Source organism: Spinacia oleracea, chromosome 6, assembly GCF_020520425.1.
Source record: "Spinacia oleracea cultivar Varoflay chromosome 6, BTI_SOV_V1, whole genome shotgun sequence".
Taxonomy (NCBI): Eukaryota; Viridiplantae; Streptophyta; class Magnoliopsida; order Caryophyllales; family Amaranthaceae; genus Spinacia; species Spinacia oleracea.
This window is the reverse complement of record NC_079492.1, coordinates 14,759,345-14,782,988: the sequence shown is the minus strand read 5'-3', so window position 1 is coordinate 14,782,988 and position 23,644 is coordinate 14,759,345. Positions and strand designations below refer to the sequence as shown.

Genomic DNA, 23,644 nt, shown 5'->3' with positions numbered 1-23,644 from the left:
AGTGAGAGGAATTTAGATTTGTCTCCTGTCATGTGTTTGGAACACCCGCTGTCGAGATACCACGAGCTGTTCCCCTTCACTAGAATTTCTTCTGATGGAACTTGATCAGTTCCTTCTGTTCTAGCCATAAGGCAGAGATTTGCAGTTTCTTCATTTGGTTGTTCCTCATCGTCTTCTGAGTCTGTTGCTTCGCCCCATGCAGCTATCATGGCCTTCTTGAAGTTTGGTCTGTTGAAGGTAGACTTGTTAAAGCGATCTTTGACCTGTTCCTTCCCTTTTCCTCTGGTCTTGTCGTTCTCCCACAGAGGGCATTCACGAATTTGATGATCAGTTTCTCCACATTTGAAGCAACCTTGCTCAGTTTTGGAACTAGTGATTTTCTTGGCAAAGTTCCTTCCTTTCTGGTTTCCTGGTTTGAAGTTCCTATAGAGCTTTCTCATTCTTCTGACCAGCATGGCAGCCTCTTCTTCATCTGGTTCAGATTCATCGAGTTCCTCAGCTTTTAGAGCAAGTCCTCGACTTCTTGAGCTCTCAGGAACAGCAGCTCCAAGATGCAATTCGTGTGTCATCAAGGAACCAGCAAGTTGTTCAATGTTGAACTTGGTGAAGTCCTTGGTCTCAAACAGTGCAGTGACCTTTGTTCTCCAACGATCATCTTGTGGCATGCTTCTTAGTATTTTTCTTACCTGTTCATCTGTGGGAATGATTCTACCAAGAGAAACTAATTCATTGGTTATGTTAGTAAATCTAGTGAACATTTCTTGAATAGTTTCTTTTGGAAGCATTTCAAATCTTTCATATTTAGACATCAAAAGGTCAATTTTGGAACGCTTAACTTCATTAGTTCCTTCGTGGGTTACTTGAAGTAGTTCCCAAATCTGTTTTGCGTTCTTGCACCCCATGACTCTGTTGTGTTCATGAGGTCCAAGCCCACAATGCAAGATTTTGACAGCCATGGCATTCATCTCATATTTATCAAAGTCTTCTTTAGAAAATTCAGACATTGGTTTAGGAACTACCTCGTTTTCAGCATTGGTCTTTGTTACTTCGAAGTCTCCAACTTCAATTACACGCCAAACTTGGTAATTTTCAGCTTTGATGAATATCTCCATTCTATTCTTCCAGTATGAGTAGAACTTTCCATTGAACATAGGTGGCCTTTGTGTCGAGTAACCTTCTTCCAGTTTCTCTTGTGAGTTCATACTTTCAGGAACTTGACTCAAACAGGGTTTCCTGTGTTTTAGTGAGTACTGGCTCTGATACCAACTGTTATTCCAGTAGGAACACGCACAAGAGGGGGGGGGGGGGTTGAATTGTAATTAGAACTTTGATAAAGTTTCTTGCGGAACTTAAGAAACAATCAAGGAACTGAGAATAGAGAAGACAATAAAAACAATTGTGAAAACTTCTTGACACTAATCAAGAAGAGAATTCTTTTATTATAGTAATGCCTCGATTACAATAATCTCTCTAACACAAGTTCCTCTTAAACTTGTGTTCCTCACAGTAATCTACTCTGATTACAGCTCTTTCACTTCTCTCTCTCAGACTTAAACTCTAAGTCTCAACAAGATAACTCTATCCTTACTAATACCAAATACAATTCGTGTTTGGATAACTCTAGATATTAATGATGCTTTTGTGTATATATGTCACTTAGGAACTTAGGATTAACTAGGACACAAACTGTTTTTAGAAAAATCTTTGACAATGCGTTTTTAGGAAAGCAAGAACTCTTAGAAAGTTTGTGTATTTTTTTCAGAAAACTTCTTGGCCTTATATAGAGTTTTGTCCTTAGGGTTTGTTCCCTTCAAAAACTCAACTGCCAACAACTGACACTTTGATTTTCACGTCCCTAGACTTGAGGAACAAGGGGAGACCACTTCCCACACAACTTCCTCAACTGCTGGACGTGTTTAAGACTATGTCAATCACTGAAAAATGTTTATTTATTTTGTCAAAATAAATAGGAGAAGTTTTAGGAAGATAAAAACTGTTTTTATTTAAGTAACAAAATGTGATGAAAATCTTATTCTTATTAAATAGGAAAAGATATTTTATTTGAAAGTATTTTCCTTAAAACTGTGTTGCTTGATATTTTTGACAAAAACACACGAGTAATCCAAGTTCCTCTAGTTCCTTATATACTACTTAACATATTAATATATTACATATAATCTAAGCAAGATAAACTACCTAGACATATATGTCTTTCCTTTGGTGAGGCATTCAACTCTGAAGCTTCACTTGTTCCAGCTCAGGAACAATAATGAGTTCCTCTCATGTTTAAATAGGAACTCGTTGCCATGAGTCTGTAATAGTTCTTGTGAATATTCGGAACTCTTGATATGTAACTGTGTTGCTCCTCTTGTGACTTCAAACTGGAACAAATACAACTTCCAGCTCTGGAACTCCAGTGACTGTTCCAAGTGTACATCAGGAACTTCGCCATCTTATTCAAGTTCCTATCCTAATAGAAACTTGGGCATTTACCTGTTCAAAGTCATTTAGCAACCATAATCAGGAAGTTTGCAATATGTGTGTGTCATCAACCAAAACTTAGGAACAACAGATATTTAAGCAGCTTTTATAATAGAAGTAGTAACAGTTTAACACCATTTAGTGAAATATACATGTAGAAATTGAAGGTAACAATACTTTGGAAAACCAAAGAACACGTAAAGTAAACAAGTAAACTTCTTCTGCGCCGATTATGTTTCCTGCTATATACTTCCTCCGTCTTTTAATACTCGCAACGTTTGGACTTTTGACACTATTCATATAATCTACTTTGACTATCCGTAGTGTTTTTTATATAAGATAAAACATAGTCATGTGGGATCTTGTTAGATTCTTCTCAATGTGTATTTTCAAAATATCAACTTTTTATAATTTTTGCATAAAGAGAATTTAAGATATAAATGATCAAAGTTGTGTATTGGAATGCGTGAAACTAACAAACGTTGCGAGTATTAAAAGACGGAGGAAGTATCTTGTTGGATTTAGTCTCGAGCATCAAGCGTTGAAAAGGAGTCATCATTAATGGACATATCAGGAGTCTGTTTATTGTCAAATTCAAGTGGAAGATTTGTGTTCAAATCATTTTGAACCTGGAAAGCAGGTCGTGAGGGTACTGGTATAGTGGTAGAATAACTGTTTAGCATTAGAACAACGGAAGACATGATTGGCCTTTGTGACGCATTCTCTTGGACGCATAGTAACGCAATGTGGATGCATCTTAGGACTTCATTTGTGTTTATAGCTGCAATTGTTGAATCCACCAATCTCATTGCATTTCCTTCTGTCCAATTTCTCCATGCCTGGAAATATTCCAAGAAAATTTCAAAACTTAACTATATATTATGATGAAATACATCAAATTTTTGGAATCATTTATAGTTTCTTTACTTACAAAGCTTAGGAGACTATCTCCATTTTGTGCTTGTGAAAACTTGCTGACCTTTTGGCCGCTTATGATTTCTAGAACTAGCACTCCGAAACTGAAAACGTCTGATTTGATGGAGAAGTTTCCATGAATCACGTACTCCGGTGGCATGTATCCACTACATAGATAAAGGAGTTCAGATTGCATAACATACCAATGGCATATTTTTAATTACGAGAAATTAGAGAAATGTCACAATTAAAAGTCGCAATCCTACGTGTCGGATTCTAAATGGTACAAAAGGCCATATGGGCGTCACGTAGGCCACTTATCATCAAAATATTTTTACTATCAATGCAATGTTTTTACTAAGAAAATATGTAAATAATGTAGTAACAAACTAGATTAAATCCCGTGCACGCACGGATATTTGAAAATTATTATTTAATCCTCTTTTTTATATGAAATATTTACCCCTTACATCTATTGCGTAATTAATAAATCTCGAAACTACTCATTTTATCATTTTATCTTATAATATATATTGCCCGTCCTATTAAGTATTACGGAGTATACGAAGTATATATTTTAAATGTTTAATATGATGATTTGACCAAAATATTTGATATGGTTAATATGCTAATTTGACCAAAATATTGAGTAAAAATATTTTCTGCTATTGATATGAAGATTTAACTAAAATATTACCAAAATTGTCTAATGATCTCATACGGAGTATTACATAATCTTATAATTTTTCCATATATAAACATTTATAAAGAAAAAGGAAAGAAAATAAAAAGAATAAAGTAGATTTTTTTTTTTTAGGAAATGGTTTTTGGCGGGAAAATTTTACACCAGGAATTGACACGTGTCATTCCTGGTGTCTCTTTTAGTATATAGTAATTAGTATAGAACCCGTGCGATGCACGGTTAATAATCTAAATATAAAAATGAAAACTAAGCTTATTGGTAGACCATTATCATCAAAATAGAGCTTGGATGCTCCTAATGAAAAATAATCAATTATGTACAAATTTGTTATTGTCTCATGTTGGGGTGTCTTCAATACGGAGTATTAAAAAAAAAATCAATAAAAGTACATAGAAAACATTGTTTCCATCCTCATTAATCACTTGTGTTAAATATAAAATTATTCTCGATCATCCACCATACACACCTGATAGTTAGTCACATCCACTCAATACTCACTCTATCTACCTTATTACCCGATCATTTACCACCTACCACCACCATTTACTTTATTCGTCTAGATATGACTTTGAGGCGGGACGGAGCATCCACACCCACGCGTACCCGCCTAAAATTCGCATCTCATCCCCACCACCCATGATATATAGGAACAATACCCATCCATGATATATAGGAACAATACCCACCCCTCCCAATATCCATCTCGAGGGGTGAAAAATAAAATTCATCTCCGCCCTGTCACCCACCAGTGTATCCACACCCGTCTTAAACCTACCCCTGTACTCAACATTTTTTTTTGTAATAGAGTTTTGAATTTTAAAACTCTATTCTAGAGTCTTTGAAAATTCGATTGTCTAATTAGAGTAATTGAGTAAAATAAGCAATACATTACAATATGCAGGTTAGTAGTAAAAAAAATGTTGATATATTTATAATCATTATATGAAAGATAAGCAAGGCGGACAGTTGTACGGCGAATACATTTTTAACACTGTCACCCAACAATATAAAATACATCATCGCCTCTTTACCCGCGACGAATACATTTCTTAACCTTATCACCCACAAAACTGTCCTTCATCCTCACCCACTTGAGGCGGATGACTCGGGGATATCCCTAAAACCTGTCCCACTGACAATTTGATATCCCTATATTCAGTAAATAATTAACTTTAATTTGTCTTTCAGCTAACTTTGAATTTATTGACATAAGTTTATTATTAAAATTTATTGTGTTAGCTATATACTGATAAAATATTTAAAAGTGATATACATAATTAAATTAGGTGAGTATTCTCAATCTAAGATTGTTATTATTTTAGGTTACTTATGCAATTTTATAATAATCTTAGATTTTTCTTAATCCAAAAACCTGCACTCCAGTCTAAAAGATCTGAATTTTCCTTCGTTAATTAATAATTATTGTTGATTGACTTTTGTGTAATTGATTTTACAAAGACAATTTTGGGTACGATTGATTTTTTGGGATTGTGAATTTATTGACTTCAAATATCAAAACTTTGCACATACTTACATACTACACTATTTTACTTAAATGATTTAGTAATTAGGTTGTTAATTTCATAAGTTCCCTTATCCAAATATATTTTGGTGCATATTGGATGTATTTGATTACGATATATTAGTCAAAATTTCAATCAACATGCCCTTAAGACTGCAATAATAAGAGCGAAAAAATTATTATTCGTGTTCGGTATAAAAATATTACGATAATGAGAATCTAGAAAAATCCTTCTTTGATATTTAAGATTAAAAATACGATAGGGCCCGTTATTAAAAATTACTTATTTATATGGCTAGGGGTCTCATTTTGTTAGTTAACATCGGGCCTATAAAATGTTTGTGACAACACCTATAAATAGTTAAAGGTTTCTATTCATATCCATATTCATTGTATGACACAATTTCTTAAAAATTGATAGCATTACAATAATTTAGGTTTTGTTCTATTCGACTTATTTACTCTGAACTTATATTATCCGAACTTATTTGAACTTAACTGAACTAATCTAAATTTATTTTATCTGAAATAAACTTATTTGTGTCTGAATATATATGAAAAAACTTATTTTTTCTAAACTTATTTTATCTGAGTTTAGCTGAACTTAACTGAACTTATCAAACTTATTTTATCTCAAAAAATTGAATTGGTCTGAAATAGACTTATTTGTGTGCAAAAATGTCTGAAAAACAAATTTTTTCTGAACGTATATTATCTGAGCTTAACTGAACTTATCTGTCAGAAATAAGTCAAAATAAGTCGAACAGAATAAAGTCTTAATTCATAGTATAAGTTCAACTATTATAAGATTTTCTATACCGGTCAATTATCAGAAATTGTATGCAAAGATTTGTTATTGGACTAAAATTAACAAACAATCAAAAGTAAAGGTTTTTTTACATATCCACATCCAGTATATGACCAAATTTCTAAACAAAACTTGATAGTACATATGTACATTAGTCATTATTTATTTATGTATAATAGAGGCAAATCAAATAGAGACATTTGTTATCTTGACATCGATTTGTCTCTCTTTAAGTATAGTATGGAGTATATAGATATAGATATGGATTTAAATCAAGAAATTTATTGCATAAGTAAATAATTAATTCATATTTTAATCGGTTATTACCATAATTAGAAAATTTTAGGTAAAATATATATGAACTATATTAATTAATTATTTTATCATAGGTTAGCTATTTATATTATAAGAGAGAAAAATAAGAGAGAGACATTTGTCAACTCCACATCGATTTTCCTCTCTGTTAATATAGTGCTCGGCACCAAGATATTTGTTAAAAGTTTATTAAACAATTCAATTGTTTAGCTAACAGATTTGGAGGAGCTTAATTTATATAGAAAATGTTATTATATTATCGAGCCTAACGACTACAATAGAACCCACATCATATTCTATAAACGGTGTATCGCATGACGTTGTTGTCAATGGAATTATTTTTTTGGTAAATTAATACCAATTTAGTAAAATTTGTTGTAATTTTTAATATAAAAAATTCAATTACCAAATTTTCCGTATACATCCTATGCAAATACAGGTATTAATAGGTATGACTTAATGGTTGATTATCATATTTAATTATTAATAGTGCAATTTAGGCAAAAAGTATAAGTTCAACTATTATAAGATTTTCTATACCGGTCAATTATCAGAAATTGTATGCAAAGATTTGTTATTGGATTAAAATTAACAAACAATCAAAAGTAAAGGTTTTTTTACATATCCACATCCAGTATATGACCAAATTTCTAAACAAAACTTGATAGTACATATGTACATTAGTCATTATTTATTTATGTATAATAGAGGCAAATCAAATAGAGACATTTGTCATCTTGACATCGATTTGTCTCTCTTTAAGTATAGTATGGAGTATATAGATATAGATATGGATTTAAATCAAGAAATTTATTGCATAAGTAAATAATTAATTCATATTTTAATCGGTTATTACCATAATTAGAAAATTTTAGGTAAAATATATATGAACTATATTAATTAATTATTTTATCATAGGTTAGCTATTTATATTATAAGAGAGAAAAATAAGAGAGAGACATTTGTCAACTCCACATCGATTTTCCTCTCTGTTAATATAGTGCTCGGCACCAAGATATTTGTTAAAAGTTTATTAAACAATTCAATTGTTTAGCTAACAGATTTGGAGGAGCTTAATTTATATAGAAAATGTTATTATATTATCGAGCCTAACGACTACAATAGAACCCACATCATATTCTATAAACGGTGTATCGCATGACGTTGTTGTCAATGGAATTATTTTTTTGGTAAATTAATACCAATTTAGTAAAATTTGTTGTAATTTTTAATATAAAAAATTCAATTACCAAATTTTCCGTATACATCCTATGCAAATACAGGTATTAATAGGTATGACTTAATGGTTGATTATCATATTTAATTATTAATAGTGCAATTTAGGCAAAAAGTAATGAATTACAATTTATTACGGAGTACAATTGAACTACAAATTCACTTGTCATTTTCTTCCTCTATATTTTATATTATGTTTGTTATAGTTCAATTGTTTTGCCTAAAATATTTGATAGGAAGTTAATGAGTGAAATCAAGTATATATATAGAAAATGCTCCATATAAGTTGGAATAAATATATTATTCTTACTTACCAAAAAAAAGTTGGTAAAAATATTGCGAATAAAATATTAAAGAATCTTTCATTCTTTATGTATTTTTCATATTAGTCAGCTACCATAAATACAGTAAGTTAAATATGACAATAAATTATCTATAAATTAATTAATAATATTAAAAGAGAGGTAAATCACAGAGTGACACTTGTCAGCTCCACATTGATTTCCTCTCTTTTAGTATAATATATAGATAGATATTTCTTATACAAATCATAAAGAATTTTTTGAAATAAAAAGTTACATTATTCAATTTGTAAATTAGAATATTAAGATTTTCCTATTTATTGTAACATGTATAATAGGTTACTTAAGTTAAATATTTTAGTTTCCAATTTAAATCATGACACATAAGAATTTCATGTCATAATTATAACACGACTTAAAGGTCGCATGTTGCTAGCTTTATCATTTTCGCATATAATTAGTGCATGGAATTTGCAAAGAAAGGATGAGGAGTTACCAACTTACCAAGTTCCAGCAATTTTACTAGTATAGGCCTGAGATTGATCTACCCCAAACAAACGCGCAACGCCAAAGTCTGAAATTTTCGGGTTCATCTCTGCATCTAGTAGCACATTGCCTGCTTTTATATCACGATGGACAACTAACAGTCGAGACTCTTCGTGCAGGTAAAGCAGTCCTCGAGCAATTCCACCTATAATATTGTACCGGTTTTCCCAATCTAAATACTTGCGCTTGATAGAATCTGCATAGTTTGGTATAGGACTATAAGTTGAAAACTGTTTATTATTGAGATGCAATCTTACAGTTTAAGTAAAATAATCGTACAGTTTTGAAGCTGAAATATTACCGAAAAGGAGATGATCGAGACTTTTGTTAGGTAAAAATTCATAGATCAGGAGTCTTTCTTCTTTCAGCAGACAAAAACCAAGAAATCTCACCAAGTTTTTGTGTTGAAGCTTAGCTACTAATAAGGCCTCATTTTTGAACTCCTTTTCGCCTTGTCCTGTACTTGTGGACAATCTCTTCACTGCTATGAATTGTCCACTAGGAAGTCTACCCTGAAATTTTTATGTAACATTGTAGTATAAAATTTGAATGAAATTAATTATACGGGTGATGGCATAGGTCGCGCGTAAATTGAGACAACATTTAGTTAACGCAATCTTACGTGTCAGATTTTAAATGGTACATATAACCGCCACGTAGGTCATGCATCATCAAAATATTTTTACTATTAATATAATATTTTTAATATGAAAATATGTAAATATAATATTCGATACAAAAAAAAAACAAATATTTATTATATTTATAATAAAATGCTTCGTATAATATTAAGATTTTCCTATCTTTTTTATAACATGTTTAATAGGTTATATAAGTTAAATATTTTAGTTTTCAATTACGTTCATGACACATAAGCATGCATGTCATCATTGTGATACGATTTAAAAGTCGCAGGTTGCGACCTTTATCATTTTCGTAAATATAAATACATTAGTCGATCGATTTACCCCATACCTTCTTTCTAGGGTAAAATTTGTGCATTCGCAAGTTAAAACTAATTACTCGATACTGAATAAAATGGGGATTTGTACCTTGTAAACAGTACCAAAACCTCCTTGGCCTAGCTTGTTGGAATTGGAGAAGTTATTTGTTGCGGCTTTCACAACACCAAATTCCAATTGCAAAGATTCAATCATTTTGTAATCATCTTCAGCCTCTTCATCTTCACGAAACCATATAGGGAGTCGGTCAAGACTTGTTTGCTAATAAATAAAGGAATACTCATATACCATAGTATTAACAAAGTTTGTTAGTCCGTATTATTATACAGAGTTTTAAACTTACTTTCAACCTTATACAACGACCTTCCTCTTCTTTTTAAGCAGAGACGGATTAGAATCCCTAGTAGTACAGAAATCATAAAAACAGAGATGATAACGATAATGGAAATTTTAGGGCGCCTTTTGATTCTCCAACCTACAAAAGGGAAATCGTCAAAGTTAGAAAATTCAAAAAGTACGACACGCCAGCGTGCCACATTATATTTTTGACATGTCTTAAAGGTCGCACGTTAAAACCTTTATCACTTTCATACTATTTAATATTTTTAAGTTTCAACTATTGCAAATAACTCTGTATAATTTTTGTAAATAATTAATTACAGTACTACGTAACATTTTGAGTTTCTTTCACAAACTACAGCCATTTGACCATTTCACATAAAAGGTTAACAAAAACATGCAACTCCTTTATACTTCCATTTCCTGTGAAATGGTAGTGATACGTAATATAACAAACAAAAACAAAGGTCATGTTTGGCAATTGGTTGTTGGTTGTTAATTGTCGGCTGTTTTACTTAGTTGGTTTGACTGGCTGTTTAAGTTGTCTGCTATTTGTTGGCCGTTTGACTATTAATTGTTTACAAATATGTTTAGTAAATTCAGTTGTTGGCTGTAACTATGTAAAATGACAATTAGGGACATTTAATGGTTTTTGTTCATTTTTAATAAATACTTTGTATTATGTACGAAGTAAAACGCAATAACAAAGAAATAAAATGTGAATCAAAAATAAATTATTGTATGGAACTGTATCCATTATTAATTATTAATTATAAATTAATTAGTAGAAAATAAGGATACAAAAGTAATTTAAATAAGAGAAGCCAAAAGCCGACTCCAAAAAGCTAGTAATACTAGGTTTTTATTTTTGGCGGAAAATATGACTTTTCAGCTAGCTAAAAATCTAGTTACCAAACATATACTTTGGTTGTTTGACCAGATTAAAAAGCCAACAGCTAAAAGCCAACCAAAAAACCAGCCAAAAAGTCATCAACCAAACAGGGCCAAAGTGAAGGTATTTGTACACATAAATGAAAGTACGTAATACGTGGAAGATAATTGTTCGTAAAAGTTAAAACTTAAAATAGTATAAGTTCCCAAAAGTTGAAACTTAAAAGACAGTACATATGATGTACCTTTACGGCTTGTGTAGGCGTTAGTACAATGTACTCCCTCCGTTTCAAAATGTTTGTTACGTTTGGATTTTGGCACGTTTATTAACGTATAATTAAAATTCTTTTTTATTTTATTTTAAATGTTCTAGATTCCATCATAAATCTGATTCCATCTTTTCAAATTCTGACATATTACTCTTTTTGAATATAGTGCAAATCTGCTTTCATCTTTTATTAAAAAAAAATATACCTCAATCCACTAATCATTGAAACAACTAATAAGATTATTTTATTATCAAAATGAATCAATAATTAAAAATCACACAAATTGCTAACTTGTCATAATGTGACTTTTGGTTGCATGAGATTTATTGAGTTGAAAAGTTGAACCAATTAGAAATGAAAGTTGGCTCAAAAAATAATAATAGTAACAAGTTTATAAATAGAAAGATTCTTTATGTAACAAACATTTTGAAACACTATTAAAGGAATACGTAACAAACATTTTGAAACGGAGGGAATACCTTTTATTTTACTTTGTACTAAAAATTAAATTAATAAATATATTCACGTTCTTGTCACGTAAGGTAATACCCCGTCTGTATTTAATTAGGAGTCACACTTGTCATTTGCGGCCGTATTTTATTCGGAGTCACACTTCGGTTTTTAATAACTTTTCTACCCCGCCATATAATTAAATAATATATATATATAATTTATCCTATGACCCACCACCACATTAAACAATTAATTTTAGAAACACCCCAGCCCTTACCCCTCCAAAATTTAATGGTTCTCACTTGTTTTACTTTATTAAAATATTTATCCCAACCCCAATTGCTATATTATTTTATTTCATTCAATTATTTTTTCTTAGTACCCGTGCCAGACCATATGTGATTTCTATTTAAATACGGAGGGAGTACTATTTTATCTATGTATTTGTGTTCTTAAGGTGCACAATATTCACAATGCATCATTGTCTACCATCTAACTTCTTTTTTTTTTTTTTTTTTTTGATGGGAGTCTACCATCTAACTTGTAATTGCAATATAACGAAGAAAAACAAAGTAAAAGGTACTTGTACGCAAAATAAAAGTAGTTGTTCTCAAAAGTTAAAACTTAACTAAAAGGCAGTATGAGGTACCTTTTCGCCTTGTATAGAACGGAGAAGGAGGTGATAACGCCGACGGTGTTGACGGTGGTTGAAGTGGTGGTAGCTCAATAGCAGACTTATAAAAAGGGTAATTCTCGTATCTAACGTTACATGTTGGACCACCAGTTCGAACCCCTTCCTTGGCATAACAACAATCAGCAATTGTATAATTGATAATAAGGTTAAGACAATTCAAACAATCATATTCCTCCAAATCTGGGATACACTGTAACAGTGCATATACCCTAAGTTTGCTGCTAACATTAACTTCTCCCGTCGCAAATTTGCGACGGGAGTCCCCTGAAGCAGCTTTAAGGGCCAACTTGTTCATCAAGTTCGAAATTGTTAAGTTGAAGCTTTTGGGATCGGGTACTTTATTATAATCACGACTTGTTATGTTAAATCGTGGGTGTGACATCTCCCCTTTAAAAATGTTATTATTTGAGTAACGAATCATGCATTCCTCGTACCACCCTATAGCGGAATTCTGGGTAGGACAATCTAAAGCGATCCTTGCAGCTGCGTAATCAACACACACCTTACAATCGGAGGTAGGAACGTCTCCCCTACATAACGCGACTCCATAAACTTGGTTGAGTTCATGGCCAACAGAGTTATTGTAAAACCCATAATTATTAATTCGCCAATTGGAAATTAGGGAGGATAGGAGTGTATGGAGATTTGCTTTGTAAGTAGGATTGTTTATGGTGTAGTTAAAGAAAGGATCTCCACATATGTAGGCTGAAAACGTAGGCTGGGATTTTGTAGGAGAAGCAAACAAGAGAATGGTAATTGGAAAAATCAGTAATATTATTTCAATGTGTAGTTTTGAGTTCATTTTTTTTGGGGGGTGTTATATTAAAACTCTTGCTAGCATGAGTTTATATGCAAATAAACTTAAGAGTGGTTCACCGGTAGAATAATGTACTTGACTTTGACTAGCAGTCCACAACTTGCGAATTGGAGCAGACAATTGAGGTTGGCATGTGTGGTTAAGGGCATCAGGTTCGAGACTTGAGAATCACTAGTGGAAAAAACCCCTGTTGTAGCCCCCTTGTTGAGGGGGGCATATATAAGTGGGCCTCAACAACCACTTAGTCAACACGGGTCAAAAAATTTACTAACAGGTTGGGGCGGGCTTTTTTAGAGTTCGCTTCAATAGAACTTGTTGGAGGGGGCTTTATATTGCCCGCCTCAATAGATACTAGTCTAAAGGGGCGGGCTTTGTTTTGTTCGCTTCAACCGATATTCACGAAATTTAAAACAATAAAAACATAGCTTCTCATCGCCAAACCGATAAAACAATCCCTTCAAATCTCTATATTCAAACAAAGCAAGTACGCTTCTAGTGCAATCTGCAGGCGAGTTCGCACCGCTCCTCACCGCGCGCCTCCACCACCACCACCACCTTCCTCGCCTCCTCTTCCATAGTAGTCGCCCCCGACCGTCGTCTTCCCTATCTCGGTTGACTCTGTTTCACACAGTGACGCAATCTGTCAAGGTGAGCTTTTAATTGATTCTTGTTTTGCTTGGTCTTAAAATTCAGTTTCCCTTCAATTAGTTGAGCATAATGAGTTGATTATGCAGAAAGTTTAGGCTAATGTTCCAATATTGGATGAATTTACAAATTAGGGTTTGATATTTGTGGTTTTCTAGTTCAATTGTTAGTTTATAATTGATTCTTTTTTGTTTTTGTTCTGGCCGGGGATGGGGATTGGGTGGATGGGGTCTTCTTTTATTACTGCTTTTTTTGTATGATGAGATGATGGTAGTTGTGGGATTGACTTATCTTACTTTCATTGGCCAACTCGGTTGGGTTCTTGATACTATCGTCTCCCTTTGGGTAACACTCCTCAAACTACTCTACTTGTTTCAATCTTCTATTTCAAACTTTGTTTGTCCATTATTTTGGGTTTAGGATTGTTGTTTTGATGTTAATCTGTCTGATGAGTATTTGATAGTTTGTGTCAGCGAGTTAGCGGTTTTGTTGTTCGTTTGCGTGAGATTGATCATTATCGGATATGAATTTCACTTGCGTGACCCGCGTTGACAAACAAAGTCATTCTTAGTGGTTATGAACTTATGTGCTTGTATATGTTCAGAATAAGGTGATCATTGACTAGAACTGATGCTGCCAGGAAAGTTTTGTAATCCTACCAGTCTAGAGTATATTAGATTTCATACAGAAAAGAGAAGGTTTTGACTTTTCATTGATTTTGTTCCTTAACCACTTATGTACACTTTAAGATGGTTGTTATGGTCCATTCGGGATATTAGGTATGCTGTATTGCTGGATTGAGGTTGATTGCATGTGCAACACAGTTATCCTTTTTAAGGCACTAAACTAAAGTTATGTGCCTTGCTATATGCAGTTTTTGGCTATGAGCCTCATTCGGTGTTGCCAATTGGTGTTGTTTCTCTTGCTGATCTTACAGTTTTTCTTCCTTTCTCGAAAATTAACGTCTTTGCTAGTACTGTTGTAAGTCCTACATGCCTAAGTCCTAAATTTTCTGACCTCCTATTTTTCTCTCTTATCATTAGTCTTACCTCTTTCTGATGGCTAGATATTCTACACTCCTTTTTTGAGGCATATATGGACATGGTTGGGTCTATCTCCAGCAACTAGAAAGAATTTTAAATCTCGTCTGGCTTCAGGTTACAGTTGTATCATAGTGCCTGGTGGAGTACAAGAGACGTTCCATATGGAGCATGGCTCTGAGGTACGTTATGTAGATTATCTGATTGTTTTTTGTAATCCTGGTTGTGGAGTTGTCAACTTGTGTGAGATTAGACTTTTGTTGTTCGTGTGTGTGACATTGATCAATATTGGATATTAACTTGGAATTTCTTGTCGACTTGCCCATTTTGAAATTTGAATCCATGGTTTTATCTTGTTTTTTTTATTTTTGTCCGTTTTAACTTTTTGTTACAAATTGCGAGTTTGTTCCTTATATATTTGGTGGTCTGTTGAGTGTTTTACTAGCCTATTGTTTCTAGCAATACATATTTTGTTGCTTTCACGTTTGAACTTATAGTTGCTCCAATGCATCAAGTTCTAGTTGGCACATATGATAAGTTACTCTTTTGAACAGATTTGACCAGAAGTTGTTGTTGATTGGTATAGGCTTCAATCCCGAATTTCAAGTTAGTCCTTTTCATAGCCATTACTGCTTTTTAGAGATTCATGTATGTTGCAGCTTTCATAGCCATTACTAGGTTGTTCTATTTGTCGTGCTCACATTGAGTATTATACTATTATGGGTTGTCTGTCGTTGAGTCCTTTTTCTATTTGGTTCAGGCGGGGAGGGTATCACCGATGGTTGTGAAGATCTTCAAAATTGCCTCTATGTTTGCATTCTTGTGTTTGGTTAAGGATATTCTTTAATCTTCTAATTAACATGCTTCTTCTAGATGGAATTATATGTTTACACTGGCCTTATTTTGTTGATTTAAGGTTTCTGATTTAGACTTGATAGGCTGAGGAGTGAGGACGAGATACTGCAAGGTCTAGCCTTTTGCTATTGTTTACAAATCAGAGTCGTGTCTCTGGCCAAATGAACAATTTAATGAAATCTAAATATTACTACAGTACTATTCCTACTAATATACTACTAGAGACTAGAGACCTATATATTACTACAGTACTACTCCTACTAATATATATTCACAGGAACTAAATGTAACAATTTAATGAAATCTTAATGTCACCAATAATAATGTTATCCCATGTTTTATTTTTATTTATTTTTCTTTAGAATTTCACTTTTTCTCAGTTGAATTCCAATAAGTTCAGTTTAACTTAACACTACTATAACCCATTTTTCGATAAGTTCAGATTGAGCAGTGATGTATAAACGTGCTCTTTCATTTTGCCTTATTTATATTCCTGAATAGCATTATTTATCAAGGTTCTGCCTTAATAATGCTGGTATTGAAGTCTGAATGGTGTATGATGTGGAAAGACGTCAAGGGGTTTCTTTGGGATGGTATATGATGATGTGTTGCTGTTGTTTCGATCTGATAAAATCGAAGTAGTTTCTTCTTCGATCCGTTTTCTAGGTTTTGTTAAAACTTTGGACGTATTGCAGAAAGCAGATCGTTATTTGTATGATGTGATTAAGTGTATTCATGTTGGACTTGTGTATTTCAGAGCGCTAGTGTTTTCTGCTGCTTGAGAACTATAGTGCAGAAAATGGGTTTGCTCTTACATTTATTGAAGGAAATTATTCTGTGTGTTTGTTGAAGTGTCCTTTGCAGTAAACAGCTAGTTCTTTCTAATCGAAACCTGTGATTTAGGACATTAATGTTGTCTATTGTGAGTGAGGTTATGTTGCCTCAGCTGATCTCAAGATATACTGCCGGTGATGCCCACGTATTCTGGTGCTAAGTATAGCAGATTGGTAAACTATAGCAGCAAAGCAAGGAAAAAAAATATTATCATTTTGTGTGCTAACTGTTTCCTTCGTACTTGCTTGGTCCGTCATTGTGTTGAATTGTTTTATCTGTTTGAATTTGCAAAATTGTAGAAATCAAATTATATGGCAGCCTCCTCCTGTTTTCTTTCTTTTTCTCATTTATTTCTTTGTTTAAATTGAGGTGGTTAAAACATGGCAGTTTTTGTTGTTTTTACAGCTTGTTTTGAGTACTGGAAGCGGTGTTAATGGTTTCACTCTAGATCCATCTCTTGGAGTGTATATTTTAACTCATCCAGACATCAAGGTAAGGACACTTTAGCTTCCTGATTAGAACTAGCTAGAACATATTGTTGTTACAGTGGGGAATCTATTTACTTAGCTCGTTATTGTCTTGGATAAATTGTTTTTTACCACCTAAAAAACTAAAACTTGTATTTTACCACCTAATTTTTTTAAAAAAATTGTTTTTTACCACCTGTAAAATAGGAAAATAGATGAAAATGTTATGTGGGGGGCACAATAACGGTAATATTTTATATATGTTCTTTTCTTCCACTATTTCATGTAATTAACTCTATTCTCTTCCTCGCTTTCCTATTTTTCATGAATTCACATAATCTTTCAGCTGATGCTATAACATGCACTCTTAGGTCATAAATCTCATTGAAATTGCTGTCATTTTCCATGCTTAACAGTAGAACACGTACACGTATCCGATGTCGAACTATTGGACATTGGTCTGCAGGATTACTGTATTCAGCTAGCTAAGTGCAGAATCCATCTAGAGTAGTTTATTAGACTAGAAACTAATGTTGGAACTTATCTCTGAAAACAACATTCTCCTAACAATACACTCTGATTAGTTGTTTAATACAAATTAGTATTCTGATTAGCTGTCAGTACACTCTCACTTTGTAATCAAATATACATTTATATAAAGATTAGTATTCTCATACTCTTCCAATAATTTGGATTAGGTATGAAGACAGTTTCCGCCAAAATCATTGATCTACTGATCATGTATGTTTCTGAATAACTAATTGTGTTCAGATTTTTTATCTAATACTGACAGCGATTTCACAGCACAGTCAGTCCAAGGAAGTATGAGAAACTTCGGGTTTCATATATATCATCATCAAATTTTGGTTGATAGATTATCTGTTAGTCACTTTAAGTTTTCTGAATGTACGAACCTCGAATGAATGAGACCTTTAAACGTAATAGTATCAGGAAGCTAGCAGTATTATTTGTTTGCCGTCTACGTTAAGGAAGGGCTTCACTTGGGGGCCCTAGATTTACAAACCACGACATATTCAAATTAACCAACTAATCATGGTTTGACAGGCATCAGCTTTCGTGGACACTTTAATGCTCACAGAGCAATTAGAAGTACAGTTTAGCTGCATGGTTTTGAACAATTTAATTATCTCTATAGTCTGCAACTATATCTTTTTATGATCCAATGGAATGTAAAGATAATATCGTTAGTGTAAACTTTGGTACTCATATATTTTCCTTCCATCTTGCAGGGATCGAGTCGATTGGAAGAAAGTCAACACGGCCTTAATTAAGGTTTGTAATGCATGATCTAAAGGGAGCTAAGTGGCCAGATTAGAGAAATTTGTTAGACTAGCTCTCTAGCCTTTTGTCTTTATTTGTTAATATTAGTTTTAATTTGTTAGACTAGCTAGCTAGGTGTTTAAAAATTGTAAACGTACGTACTATACGCTTTTCTCTATTGGGTTAATATAAATGAAGTTAATTTAATGATTTATTAATAAAAAATAAGCAGATTCATACCTTTGCTATTCTGGTGTTGATTGGTGTACAGGTTTCAATACTCAATGGTGTATATATATAGATTTGGTTATTGCCACCTATTTTATATTTTAAAAGAATTTGGGAAAAAAAAAATTAATGTTGTTGAAGGGGGCTTTTAATGTACGCCTCAACAACATATGAATTTATGGCGCCAATGTACAGGTATTGGCGCAAAAATACAGGTCTGTTGTGGGGGGCATTTAAGAAGTGAGCTTCAACAGAGGTGTCTGTTGAGGCGGGCTTTTGGTAATGCCCCCCGCAACAGGTCCTTATTTTTCCCTTTGGTTTTGAGCTGTTAAGGCGGGCTTTTGAAAGCCCCCCACAACAGATGACCTGTTGAGGCGAACAAAGCCCGCCTCAACAGCTAAGTGAGCTGTTGAAGCCACGTCTGTCGAAGCGGGCTATGTTCGCCTCCATAAGCCCAAAATGCCCCCCTCAACAGGTACTTTTTCCACTAGTGAATGGAAAAAATCTCAACTGGGTGGGATGCTGCCCATCGAGGTACCCATGCAAAACTCCCGTGATAGATTATTCTACTCGCCCAAGGCGGTGGAAACACCTTGTAGTAGAACCAAAAAAAAAAAAAACATTTCTTATATGTCCCAATTCGTTAATTTGAATTGAACTGAGCTTAACTAAACTAAAATAAAAATATGGAACCAAATTAAAATAAACTGAATTGACCTGAAATGAATTTAACTGAATTGACCTGAAATAAATTTCTAGAAGAACCGGGTGTCGGGTGACATTCAACTTAGAGAAAATACTCCATAAGTGTGAACATGAGAAAATTGTGTTGAAAAATCGGTCTCGCGCAGTTGTGGACGGTACTGTATTGCTCCGTATATTAGACGGTAGAATTTCATACGTTTAGTTTGGTTAAGATTGACTGGATAATTTTCTAACGTATTACAGTGGCTTGGCTATTTACTTATTGCTTAGTCGTCGGCGTCAACAACGACGTGATTTAGGAGTTCACTTGACTTATGTTATGCATTGCGATTTGCGAGTATAATAGTCCGCGTAACTTTTATTACTTGACTTTGACTAGCAGTCAACATTAACAAGTATTCAGCATTAATTTAGGTAAATATATCACAAGATATTTACACCATCGATCAGAGAATCAATCACACAATATTATGTAATCAATCATAATCAATTTACATGATTATGTACATAAATATTCATATTCTAACAAAGAAAACTGAGTTTTTTCGAACTGCTAAAATTATGACTATTTGGTATCTAAAACTTTCACCATATACAATTGTTAAGAAACAATTAATTTCTTAAAAAAAAAAAATTAGTCGTTGGCCAATATTCCAAGCATCATATCCTCTATATAAAGAAACAGAAAGTGATGTAAATTAAAATATTTTCATCTAAATTCAATTAAGTTTAAATCAGGTGAATGTAACGCAACCTACAAAATTAAAAATATATTGTTAGCTATACTTATCTTTTCGCATGAAGGATCTTCTTTCCATCTACCTGCAACCTCTTGGGAAGCAGTGTGAAAGCATCTCCGTTCGACTCCGAGCCTTTTTAGATGTTTCAGTTTAGTTACACTAATTTTTACTACTTCCTCCGTTCCGGAATACTTGCACCACTTTCCTTATAAAACAATCACAGAATACTTGCATCGTTTCTATATATGGCATATTTTTCTAATTTTGTATTGTCTATTTCACTTACCTAAAGTCCTACTTATATTCCTAACATCTAAAAAGACATTAAAAAAATCACTCTTACCTCCACCATCCTAAAAAAGTTGATACATTTTTCACTGACTATATTAAAAAAAAAGGTGATGATAAAGGTCGCAAGTTGCGACAACATTTAGTTCACTAGTGGAAAAAGGGTCATTTGCATCGCACATTTAAGTGCATTTGCGTCGCACATTGTGCGTGGCAAAAGCTCTCGACGCAAATGACTAAAAGTCATTTGCGTCGCACATTTGTGCGTTGCAAATGACCCTTATTTGCGTCGCACATTAAGCAAATGTGCGAGGCAAATGACTTTTCAGGCACCATGTTGAAAAGTCATTTGCCACCACATTAGCTTAATGTGCGACGCAAATGACTTTTCATGCGCCAAAAAAATAAGTCATTTGCCACGCACAATAGCTAAATGTGCGACGCAAATGACAATTTGAGCGCCAAAAAAATAAGTCATTTGCCACGCACAATAGCTAAAAGTGCGACGCAAATGACATTTTTGAAAAAATGCTGAAAAGTCATTTGCGTCGCTGTTTTACTAAAAGAGCGACGCAAATGACTTTTTGGATATTTAAAAAAATTGCTGCTGATTTTATTTAATCTACAGATTAAATAAAATAAGCAACTTTTAATACTACCAAAACACAAAATGCAAATATAGTGACATTCAATTTAAACAAAATTCCAGAATGTTAAAAGTTACAGAAATTATCAAAAGAACAAAAATATGGTATCGAAGCCGGAAAGATATACCGGAGCACCAACATCTAGACCTTACGGTTATAATATTCTATAGGGGAAATCCATGTAAGGACCCATCCCAAAAAAAGTGTTACTGGAGTCTTCATGGACTTCCTTATATGGTAGCACAAACTTATTCGCAAAACGAGACTCCTCTAAAACCTTCTCTAGGCATTTTCCAACCACACTTAAGTTAGCGGATTTGTCACCATGCATCGCTGAAACAATATCCGTCCTGCAAAATCCATATTGATTTAGGCCTCAACAATGCATTGCTACTTGCAACAACATAACATTACAAATTATCTACAAAAGAAGACTGATTACAAGTCCGGCCAGAGGCAGAAAACTGTTCTATTTTTTCAAGGTGTGAATACAAGTCAGATTAATTTGAAATTGACAAAAAATATATACTTCGTACTAAATATCCCTTTTTCAAAATTTTAGAATGAACTGAACAGAAGAACTTAAGACCATTCTTCCAATAAGAAAGTGAAAAGAAGAGATATGATGATTGACATGCTAAATACATAGTTTCTCATGACACTTGGGCCAATCATACAACATATAAATAATGCTTGCTACTGACCTTCGTGCTTCGTCACCACGTCGTTTGGCATCCATCTCCTTGGTTGGTGGATATTTTGGAAGCGTTGATGGATCACAAGCAAGAGGTTCAGTACTGAAAACTGCACAGGTCAAAATACCTGGAAAAGGCAGTGTTTAAGATCATTCATACTCTAACTCTCCAAGTAAGAAACCACTTAATTTCCAAATAATGCAGAACATAAAGAAAAACAGAAACAATTCTTAGAGAGCCCAGCCTCAAAGACAACAACTAAACAAGAATAACAAAGTAAGAACAAAATGGTATGTATAATGTATAATGTATCAGCAAACTAATAAGATTCAAGTTTTGAGCGGAGTAAAATTTTGGTGACTTACCGGTATTGAGCAGGGGAGCCATCAGCAAGCACCTCATCGGCAATTCTGCTCTTCCTCTCCTTTTTATTCAACCTACTAGAAAAATAATCTGATGCTGACTCCACTACAGCACCCACCTACATAGTTAAACAAATAGCCATAAGATCAATCTCTACCAGAAGTCCAGAATAGCAGCTTGGAGTGCTGCGACAAACACTTGAGGCTAGATTATCAAAATATGGACGAGCTAACTACATGTTCCAAGTACTCCTGGGGGGGACTTGATGCATCGAATAGCAGCTTGGAGTGCTGTAACAAAGTCCTTCTCGTGATCAGATCCAAAACCTGTGGAAATCAGATAAAATTTGTCGTTAAAGATGTCACTTTCCAGTTTTCATTTCCAAAAGAAGGACAAATTTCTAGGCTTTATTCTTTTATAAGTTCAGACGAGTTCTGATATGGAAAAACTTTTCCTGTACCAGACTGGGCTTGCTGAATAACATCAAGACCCTTGCAGAATGGGACTATTCCCCTCTGTTGAATATCAGAAGGTTTCTCGAAACCTGATAACGTACAGAGTTCCATTTTCAAATAACTAAAACAAAAACAATAAAAAAGAATGTAGGATTGAAATTTACCATAAGCATAGATTCCTCTAAGAAGATTCTCTGCCAAACCCATTTTATCGAAGCTTTCATAAACCTCGTCATATGAAGTGAAGAAATCACTTCCTTCCTCAGAAAGCCTTCATTGTCATGGAGTAAATGAAAATCAGTGATAAAACAATAAAACTTTCGCAGATTATGTATTACAGCAAACTAGTCAACTTACAATTCACTCATTTTGCTGTCATACTGGCGAGCATCATACTGGGAACCTTCAGGTGCAACTCCTGCCATGACTGCATTGATCAAACAACCATTAGAATCTACAAAAACCCAAACTCTTTGAACGCAATAAGATAGATTTTCGGACAAAACCAGAACGAGAAAATCTATTTATTTCAATTGAAAATCATCCATAAGAGACCACAAAAATGAAAAATCAATGCTTTCCTAAAATACAGAACCAATGCTTTACCACGAGACCACAAAAATTAATGAATTGAAACAGTGCCAAAAAAAAAAGCTATCTATGTTTCGCATCTGCACAAATCTAGGGTAATTTTACGGAAATAAGTTACATGTTTCGGTACGATTCGATCTTTCGGGCCTAAACAATCACCATGTGCTAATAAATATTATGGAATATCTAATTAAATGATAGAACTCTCTAATATAGTTAATTATTTAGGCAAACAATATAGAATACACAAACCAACACATCTATGAAATCAATCATAAACTACAAGCATGAGAGTACCTAACACCATACATAAAACTGCAAGCAAACTCTCTCTAAGCTTCGTAGATTTATTGGTGCTCGGTTATACTAGAATTGATCTCATGTGGATTAACAAGACAAATAAAGATCACATAATTCACTTTTTTTAGTACAACGAGTTTATATGGCCTCACAAGTCTGTATACATCCTATGTATAACCTCTAATGACATCGAAACAGTAATTCTAGGTTTCCAACAGGCTGAACAATATGGAATTCTTGAACTACCAACAAGAAAC

General features: G+C 33.5%; 2 protein-coding genes and 1 long non-coding RNA gene across 5 annotated transcripts; 1 reads left to right on the top strand and 2 right to left on the bottom strand.

The window, feature by feature from the left end:
- Positions 1-1,419: 1,419 nt before the first annotated feature.
- LOC110805278 (cysteine-rich receptor-like protein kinase 44) lies at positions 1,420-13,335 on the bottom strand. 2 transcript variants are annotated; one of them, XM_056833103.1, is made up of 8 exons: positions 12,392-13,335; positions 10,134-10,265; positions 9,881-10,011; positions 9,130-9,340; positions 8,787-9,024; positions 3,413-3,563; positions 3,111-3,320; positions 1,420-2,493 (listed from the first exon to the last, which is right to left on the bottom strand). In XM_056833103.1, the coding sequence occupies exons 1-8, from the start codon at positions 13,236-13,238 to the stop codon at positions 2,458-2,460; spliced, it is 1,956 nt and encodes a 651-aa protein (XP_056689081.1). In that variant the 5' UTR covers positions 13,239-13,335; the 3' UTR covers positions 1,420-2,457. The 2 variants fall into 2 exon arrangements, with proteins under 2 accessions (XP_056689081.1, XP_056689080.1); XM_056833102.1 differs by lacking the exon at positions 1,420-2,493 and having other exon boundaries at positions 2,521-3,320.
- Positions 13,336-13,428: 93 nt separating this feature from the next.
- On the top strand, positions 13,429-18,603 carry LOC130463840 (uncharacterized). 2 transcript variants are annotated; one of them, XR_008924005.1, is made up of 5 exons: positions 13,429-13,901; positions 14,773-14,879; positions 14,965-15,120; positions 17,033-17,119; positions 18,345-18,603. It is a non-coding gene; the product is annotated as an uncharacterized lncRNA (long non-coding RNA). The 2 variants fall into 2 exon arrangements; XR_008924006.1 differs by lacking the exon at positions 14,773-14,879.
- Positions 18,604-21,923: 3,320 nt separating this feature from the next.
- On the bottom strand, positions 21,924-22,976 carry LOC110805277 (eukaryotic initiation factor 4A-9-like). The gene is made up of 6 exons (XM_022010874.2): positions 22,854-22,976; positions 22,661-22,767; positions 22,491-22,585; positions 22,278-22,367; positions 22,044-22,159; positions 21,924-21,936 (listed from the first exon to the last, which is right to left on the bottom strand). Exons 1-6 carry the CDS (start codon positions 22,919-22,921, stop codon positions 21,924-21,926), a joined length of 489 nt encoding a protein of 162 aa, XP_021866566.2. The 5' UTR covers positions 22,922-22,976.
- Positions 22,977-23,644: the final 668 nt, after the last annotated feature.